Consider the following 9,325-nt stretch of genomic DNA (forward strand, 5'->3'; position numbering starts at 1 on the left):
AGCGTACCCTCAGCAGGTTTGCTGATGGTAGGAAACAGGGAGGAGTGGCTGGTAGTGGGAGATCTTACCAATGTTTATAAATATCTGAAGGGAGAGTGTAAAAAAAATGGAGTCAGGCTATTTTCATTGGTTCTCAGTGACAGGACAAGAGGCAATGGGCACAAACTGAAGCACAGGAGGTTGCCTCTGCACATCAGAAAACACTTCTTTTACTGTGTGGGTGATGGAGCACTGGCACGGGTTGCCCAGAAAAGTTGTGGAGTCTCCCACGTTGGAGGTACTCAAAAGCTGTCTGAACATAGTCTTGGGCAACCGGCTGTAGGTGGTCTTGCTTGAGCAGGGAGGGGTTGGACCAGATGACCTACACGAGGTGCCTGCCAACCTCAACCATTCTGTGATTCTGTGAGACGAACCAGGGTCCTTTAATCACTATTCTGAAATGACAAAAGAATTGTAGCAGCTTGATGAGAAAGGTTGGGGTTTTTTTAGTTTGTTTCACAGAAGTTGTGTGGGTTTATCCCTTTCAGTGCTCATTTGTATTTTGTATGCTTGGCAGTTAGCTATATGCTTCTGTAATGCGAGTAGTGACCCAGTAGGCTTGAGAGACTGATTATAGGGGAGGCCTAGCATCATGCCACCTGAAAAATCCATGTAAATGATTTTGTGACATGATTACACAGTAGATGGACAAAAGGTATAATACTTGAAGATATTATATATATAGGATTTAAAAAAAATATAAAAAAAAAATAATTTGAAGACCTTGTGTGCATGGCTCAAGCTGCATTCTGTTGGCAACTGTGGTCAGGGGCTCCCCCGCTCTGTTTCCCTTCTATGCCTTTTTGTTCCCTACCTTCTTCCAGCTCCAGTGCTCCAGCTGTGCCAAATTGTTTAAGCACTAAAGAACTAGGTCAAGAAGAATGAACGGGTAGCTTCCTTTTCCAGGCTAGCAGACTGAAACGGCTTGGCAGAGCATCTGATAAGCATTGGGACTATGCAAGAGAGGCTTAGGGGGCCATAGGTTCCATCCTAGGAGGTGCTATGGCAGTCATATGTCACGGTTATTTGCACAGAGTTGACGGGAAAGTGGAACCACTGGAGAAAAGGGCCTTGCCTTAATGGACAGTGCAACCACTACAAACTCAGTGATAACCATAGTTTTAGAGATAAGTAAATGCTGTTGCTAAGCTACAGAAACATTGTATGGTGAAGTAGAGAACATAATAAAACAGTAAAAAGGCATTTTTAGCTGAGTGGGTATAAAGTAGAGCAGATGTAAAAAGTGTACAGAACTTTGTGTCCAGAGAAGAGCAACGAAGCTGGTGAAGGGTCTAGAGAACAAGTTCTATGAGGAGCAGCTGAAGGAACTGGGCTTGTTTAGTCTCGAAAAAAGGAGGCTCAGAGGGGAACCTTATTGCTCTCTACAACCACATGAAAGGAGGTTGTAGTGAGGTGAGGGTTGGTCTCTTTTTTTCCTGAGTAACAAATGATAGGATGAGAGGAAATAGCCTCAAATTGTACCAGGGGACATTTAGATTGGATATTAGGAAAAATTTCTTCACCGAAAGGGTTATCAAGTATTGGATCAGGCTGCCCAGTGAAGTGGTTGAGTCACCATCTGTGGACATATTTACAAGACATGTAGATGTGGCTCTTAGGGACATGGTTTAGTGGTGGACTTGGCAGTATTAGGTTTACAGTTGGACTTGATGATCTTAAGTGCCTTTTCCAACCTAAATGATTCTGTGATTCTATATCATACAAGCGAGAAATGGTACCTTGGGAGAAAAACTTCTGCAAGCAAGTTAGTACCTTACTCATTTGCCTGACTCTCCTTACAAGATACTGTGTGATACCAAAGGTAGATGCTTTTATTAACTCCCTTTTTCCTACTCAGCTCTTATATCTGCTGTTTATCTTGAGTTGCAAACGAAAGTTTAGTAGCAAAACTGTGTTTTTTTAAGACCAAATGAACTTCTTTATATTGTGAAGAGACATTTAGGTAGTGGAAGGAGCCGAAACTGCCCATTTCTCTTCCATTTGACCATTTATTTCAGCTTTTGGTACTAATTAATAGTCTTTTTCATGTTTCATGAAAGTACTGGAAGGAGCCGAAACTGCCCATTTTTCTTTCATTTGACCATTTATTTCAGTTTTTGGTACTAATTAATAGTCTTTTTCATGTTTCAGTAGGCTAGCACTAAGAATTTAATGCATTTATTACGTCAAGTGAGTAAGTATCTGTATTCACTAGTCTGCATGGTTTACTTTCAAGAGTCCAGAGTGTGTCGATATATGTACCTTTCACTGTAACAAGAAAAAATACTGTCTAAATGCAGCTAGATAGCAAATGCTTATATGTAAAACTCTTGAGATTATCTTCATACACAAGGATTCTTATTTTCCTAGTACCTGGCCTACTAACCTATACTGACTGCTTACAGGTGGAATCTGCAAAAGTGAGAGCACAAAGGATGCCAAAACACTCTAGTAAAAAGTTGTGAGGAGAGCATGTGGCTTGAACTTTGACTTCAAAGTAAAACAGAAGTCCATTTGGGGTCGACATGCCTAACATTTTCCAGGAGTTACATACAGACTAATTCTAACTCACAAATGGATAATTCCTTAAATGCAAACTCAGGGTATTCAGTCATGGAGTATATGCGCTTCAGTCCAAAGACACACATCAGCTGCTTTTTCATTTTAACATCTGTGGCCAGATGTGGATTCAGGTTGTGAGTTTTCACCCATCTCCTGCAATCTGGAAAAAAGAGGGTTGTGCACAAGCATCAATCGATGTAGCGCCCTACTGTCACTTGCAGGGTACAACACTCTCATTAGATAAGAAGATGATTTTTATTTCAGTAGCCATAGCTACTGAAATGTTCCTGTCTACTCCTTTTAAGGAACAGAAACCCTTGTAATGTTAGACTGAAATGGAAATACAGTGGAGTGATTCAGAAAGGGTTTTTTCCCTCAGCAGTATTTACCAGAGTTCAAGTTGAGGACTTTGTGTATTTTGTCAATTTCACCCACCCCACCTTCCCGAGTTGAGCTGCATCAACCCAAGGTTTCCTTCAGCATGAAACATTTGCTCCGAACCTGTTTCTGCTGTGATCTTGCTGTCATGCATTACTTTCTTTCAGTTTCTGACACCTGCCATCTGTAGATGATCATCTCCCTGTGCCATTGATTAAGGAAGCAAATAGTGCCAAATACATACATGCCTATTTGAAGAAACGTTTTACTAATACAAGAATTTCTATTGTGTGAGTTTTATCATTGTTGTGCCACAGGAGCAATGGTTCACCAGCATTTTCCTTCTTTTTTTCAGCTTTTGTTACTGCTTTTCGTTGGTGAGAATGGCAAGGATTCGGATTCCTAGCACAATCGTTATACTTTTTGTTACCATTCAGACTGGATTCTTAATCTTCATGTACGCCCGGTACAGTAGCTTCGTGCCTCAGTCTGAGGAGAAGCCATCTCAAGTCCACATCCTCATTCTCTCTTCCTGGCGGTCGGGATCTTCTTTTGTTGGTCAACTATTTAGCCAGCACCCCAGCGTCTTCTACCTGATGGAGCCTGCATGGCACGTGTGGGTTACGATGTACCAGAACAGTGCTAAGGTCTTGCACATGGCGGTGCGGGACCTAGTCAGGTCGGTCTTTCTGTGTGACATGTCTGTGTTTGATGCTTACATGCCTTGGAAAAGAAACTTATCTGATCTTTTCCAGTGGGCAGTGAGTCGGGCTCTGTGTTCTGCTCCTGCTTGTGACTCCTTTCAACGTACTGACATAACCAGTGAAATGGCATGCAAGACTCTTTGTGGACGGTACCCATTCAGCAAGGTGGAAGAAGCCTGTAAAACCTACAGCCATGTTGTCATCAAGGAGGTTCGATTCTTTGACTTGAAGGTCCTCTACCCGCTTCTCACTGATCCATCCCTGAATCTCAAAATCATTCACTTGGTCCGTGACCCCAGGGCAGTCGTCAAGTCACGGGAACAATCGGTCAAAGCATTAGCCCGTGACAATGGAATTGTTTTGAGTACTAATGGCACTAAAGTGGAAGACAGCAAATACAAAGTAATGCAAGAGATTTGTAGAAGTCATGTTCAGATTTATGAAACGGCTACTCTAAAACCTCCTAATTTCCTTAAAGATCGGTATTTAATGATCCGTTTTGAAGATCTGGTAAGAGATCCATTATCAGAAATCTCAGAAATGTATAAATTTGCAGATCTTCGTTTGACCCCCACGCTCAAAAGCTGGATCTATAATATCACACATGGACAGGGACCAGGAAAAAAAAAAGAAGCCTTCAGAATCACATCTCGAGATGCAGTTAGTGTTTCACAGGCATGGAGAAATGTTCTTTCCTTCCAGAAAATTAAGAAAATACAGGAAGTTTGCAAAGGTGCTATAAACATGCTTGGCTATCAGCTGGTGGATTCAGAAAAAGAACAAAGAGATCTGTCATTGGATTTAGTGTTGCCAAGACGACAAAATCAATTCAGCTGGTCATCATTTAATCCAAAGCACTGAGACATTATTTTGGCGAGCTCTGGGGTGGGGTGTGTAGATGGTTGAGTATTTGTCTACTGTGCAGCATATAGGTAATTTGAAAATCCTTGGCTGATGAGTTTTAACAGTCTTCCTGTCCACTGTTTCCGTAATGGAAGGAGGTTTTTTCCCTGAGTTTCTTACACTGCAAAAACAAAAAAACGCATGAAAAATGCTGCAAGATGCTTGTCAGATTGCAAATTTACAGCTGAGCTGTGCTGTTCTCAGCATTATTTTAAAAATATAATTTAAGTACTTTCTATTAAAAAAAGAATTGTCAAAGATGTCTTTGTTCATTGATATGAGTTCACTTCTGTTTCCGTGTTTTAAATATTTAAGAATCTCAGTTCTATATTTGTATAAATGGAACAAAGTAGAAACTAAATTCCTTCACTTTCTTCCGGAATCACTTGACTTTCTTCCTTTGCTTTAAAGTTGTTTTGCAGTTGTGTAGTTTTTTTTAGACTTCTGTTGATGTTTTGAAGTTTAACATAAAAGTTCTCCAACAGCTGGTGCAACTGCAGCAGTTCTGTTGTAAAAAGCTTATGTGGGAACTTCACTTATGGATAGATTTCTTAGTGCTTTCCCTGGAATGGCAAAGTTTGCAATCAGATTCTTGAATGCGATATTGACACGGAGTGCAAAAAGCAAAAGAGATGAAGAAACTTTGAGCAGAATCACTGTCAAAATAGCTTGTTGATGCTGTCCCAGTTGTGTGTTCTAACACTGCGACACAGAGTAGGCACACGCTTGCTCCTGAAGTGCGATTCATACCTTTATCCTCTCTCTTCAGAACTGCAAGTTGTTGTTAATGAAGGTCACTGAGAAATGTAAGGTATCTTGGAAATCTGCGTATTGATTATACTGCTGTATGGAAGTGATCCATTCAAACAACTTTGTTAGCGGAGATAGACACTTGTGTATGGGGTTTTTGTTTGTTTTTAATTATTTTTTTTTTAATACAGCACATCTTGGGATGGACAGTACATATTTGATGAATACCAGACAATCCTGTTAGGGCTAATTGAAGAATGTCGTGCTATAGCTCATTTAGGATGCCCACAAAAACTCTTCCGTGCCATTACTGTGATTTGCTGTAGGAGATGGATGTTCCTAGTGCTCTAGATGCTGGGCCATGGGCCCGTCAATGCGGTGTCTCCTTGGGGGGGATTCTCTAGGGCCACACCTGTTGTTTCTGGGGATTTCCCCAAGTGTTCCCAGATCTATTGTGGGGCCTGCGGAGCCACATTTTTTTTTGTCTGATGACTCTTCCAGGGACTCTTGAATTTGTGCTGGCATTTCTGGTGCATTCCTCAGTTCTTTGGGGACTCTTTTCTTACTCAGGTTATCTAGAACTTCCTCCCTGTGTCAGGGAATCTGGAATTTTTGGATGGGAAGGGTATCTGGGTGGTGGTCTGTAGCACAGGAGGTCTTTTGGGCTCCCCAATGCAAGAGAGTCACGGACATACTGGAGAGAGTCCAGTGAATGGCCACTGAGGTGATGAAGGGACTAGAGCATCTCTCACATGAGAAGAGCCTGTGAGAGGTGGGACTGTTCAGCCTGGAGACAAGAAGGCTTGGCGGGGATACCTTATTTATGTATATAAATACCTGAAGCGGGGATGTGAAGAAGACTGAGCCAGGCTCTTTGCAGTGGTGCCCAGTGATGGAACAAGAGGCAGTGGGCACAAACTGAAGCACAGGAGGTTCCCTCTGCACATCAGGAAACACTTTCCACTTGTGTTGGTGATGGAGCACTGGCACGAGTTGCCCAGAGAGGTTGTAGTGTTTCCTACCTTGGAATAGATACTCAAAAGCTGTCTGAAACGGTCCTGGGCAACCGGCTGAAGGTGGCCCTGCTTGAGCAGGGAGGGGTTGGACTAGGTGACCAGCAAGAGGTCCCTTCCTACCTCAACCGTTCTGCAATTCTGGAGTCACTACTGTCACATCCAGGGCAGTTGGCTCCCACAGGCATGAGAAACTTGCCCTAGGCCTCAAGGTCATCCAGAGTCCCTGCTCCTTTACTCCAGCCGCCGTGCTTTTGAAGAAGAGCAGGTAATTTTGCACTTACCAGGGCTTTTAGGTCTCGGTGGTCATGTTGGGGCAGGGTTGAGAGGTTGATGGGTTTGGAGGGACAGTTTGAGAGGGCATCTGAAATGCCCTTGCAGTTTGGAGTGAGGCGGGAAAGGGAGGGTTAGAGGTGGTGGGGGAGGGAGACTGCCCTGCTTGGGGTGCTGTGTGTGTGTGGGTGCCTGTACCTCAGCCGCTGTGTGTGGCTGTCAGCGTTGCAGGAGCCATGAGGGTGGTGGACTTTACTATGCCTACCCCAAAAGCTCTGGCTGGCAAAGTTATGCCACAACAGAGACTGCAGCTGACTGCACCCCTGGACACTGATAATGACTAGCACAAGGCCTCATGCTGTACTGTTGTTTTCCCTGCTATGTGCAATGGATCTGCAAATGGCCTTCGAGATCCCGAATATCCCTAAAGTCTGCCCCAGATCCCCCAGATACTGCCCCAAAGCTGCCAGCAGCCCCCAAACTCTCCCAAGCCCTTCCTCAAAGCTCCTTCTGACTCTCAAACCCTTCTCAAAGACCCCCTAAAGCCCTCTTTCATTCCTCTGTCTCCTCCTCCCTTCTTCTCCCCACCCCCTTTCTGGATTCCTGTACTTCTGTCAAACTGAAGGTCTGGCATTCCTTTGTGTTTGTCAGGCCTTCGAGGTGCCAAAGGCTGGTGGGTGCTCAGTGGAGTTGATCAGCAGTGAATGGAAGGTGCTGTTGATCTGCATCATTTGGACTAAGTCTAACACCTCTCCAGAGATTTGTGTTACTGGGGCATGGGACTGTGGGTGTGCACTGGGAGAGCAGCAGTGGGCTAAGATGATACGGGGAGAGTACGGTTGATAGTGAAGAGTCTTGTGGGCAAGGTGTCAGGAGGGCAGAGATCAGAGTCTCCTGAATACTTGGGTGTTCGGGCAGGTGCCCGTAGTAGGGTGGTCTGGCATTGCTGTTACCGTCTGTCCTCTGCATGGGCTGTTACTGCCTCTTGCTTGCCTGTGCCTAGGCGAGGCTGTCATGTGGTGCAGCTTGACTCACGAATGTGATACTGGCACAGAGCCTGATCTCCTGTTGGATCTATCTTTATGTAAACAGGTATCTTCCTTGCATTGGCCCCATTCTGCTCCTCTTCCACCTCTCTGCAGCAGCAGCTTGCACTTGACTCAGCCTTCAGGCACACTGTTGAGTCACAGGGCTTTCTGGCAGGGTCTGTTAGACTTGAGCTACTTGTGTGTGTTAGGCAGCCTATGGAAGTGAAGCGAAACGTTGCTTCTCTCATTGTCATGGCTACAGTCTGTTTCCCATTAGCTTAGTCTCTCTAGTGCCTGGGGTTGTGGAGGCTGCTTTCTGAATGGTCTGGAGGAGACCAAAAAATTCAGGTGCCATGGGTGTTGCATGCCTGACGTTTCTGTGGGAGAAGGGCTTGGGCAGTGCTAAGTGAGGAAGCGTAGGTGGGGTGTGGGAGACAGAGGGCTGGAGTGCGGGCTGGCTTCCTTGCTCTCAGGTGAATGAGAAGGGTGTTTCTGCTGGCAGTGTGCTGAGTAGGCAGCGCTTTTGGGCACAGTAGTGGATGGTTGCTTGGGAGTGTGAGAGGTCTTAGCTTTCCTTCTCTTGCCTGTGTTGAATGAGAAAATGGATAGGTGAGAGGACTGCTTGTTTCCCCTTTCTACGTTAACGTGTTTTTTTCATGCAAGTAAGATAAACACTTCTAACATTGCAGTGTCTGCACTGCAGTTTCCCTGAGGGGTACCACCTGCCAAAGACTGAAGAAAGCTGGGTGCCTGAGCAGTTAGGTAGCTTGGGCTAGAAATGCTCACAATGTGGTTAATAGGCTAAACACATATCTAGTTTACATCATAAATATTTCCCTGTCTGTAGTGTTTTGCCCTCATTCTGGACACTCTGTGCCATTTTCTGCATAGCCTGGATAACACAAACGTGTTGGCACTGCACATGAATGAGTGCTTGCAGCATGGCAGGTGGTACCCCTGTGGAGGTGCAGCTTAGTATAATCCTATGTATCGCTTCTTGCATATGGCTACATTCAAACGGTGGCTAAAACCAAGCTTATAAACAGCAACTGTAAAGTGTTTGTGACCTGTCTTACAGTTCTGCTGCACTGACAAATGAAGAGGAAGTGTTTTAAGCTGCAGGTGGAGATCCCTTGGCTTCTCCTTTACTGTTTTCTTGCTTGCACTGTGCTTTGTTTTTTCATGCGTAAAACTGAGGGTTTGGAAGTTTTCTTGTGCAGGTTTTTTGTTCAGAATTTCTTGTTGAGGGTTTCTCACTCAGATGTTGTGGTTTACTTGTTAATTTTGTGGGACTTAATACTTAGTCAGGATTTACAGTTTACACATATACTGCTCAGGGCATAGGTTTTAAAATCTAACCTCACCCATAACTTGTAAAGCCCCAGCAATCATCTGGGTTTTGAGATTTGCAGTTTTTCGGCTAGAGTCAAGGTTTATAGTTTATTGTTAAATAGACAGGTCTAAATCCTGAGATGATAAACTCTGGGCTATTTGGAGGGGCTGGTGCTGCTCTGCCCCGGGTGGCCGTGGAGGGGCCAGCGTGAGCCAGGGGCGGAGCGGAGCGGTCGCCGAGTGTCGCGGGGCTGCGGCTGCACCGAGGGAGAAGGTAAGTGGGGCGCTCCATGGACCAGCGGGTCCCGGGGGAAAGCCCCGAGGAGGGGCCGGTGGAGCTGAG

General features: G+C 44.8%; 1 protein-coding gene across 1 annotated transcript; it reads left to right on the forward strand.

Moving 5' to 3' along the window:
• Positions 1 to 3,337: 3,337 nt before the first annotated feature.
• On the forward strand, positions 3,338 to 4,858 carry LOC104628591 (carbohydrate sulfotransferase 5-like). The gene has a single exon (XM_010297232.1). The coding sequence runs from the start codon at positions 3,363 to 3,365 to the stop codon at positions 4,542 to 4,544; it is 1,182 nt and encodes a 393-aa protein (XP_010295534.1). The 5' UTR covers positions 3,338 to 3,362; the 3' UTR covers positions 4,545 to 4,858.
• Positions 4,859 to 9,325: the final 4,467 nt, after the last annotated feature.

The sequence above is a fragment of the Phaethon lepturus genome, unplaced genomic scaffold (genome assembly GCF_000687285.1).
Source record: "Phaethon lepturus isolate BGI_N335 unplaced genomic scaffold, ASM68728v1 scaffold16031, whole genome shotgun sequence".
Classification (NCBI taxonomy): Eukaryota; Metazoa; Chordata; class Aves; order Phaethontiformes; family Phaethontidae; genus Phaethon; species Phaethon lepturus.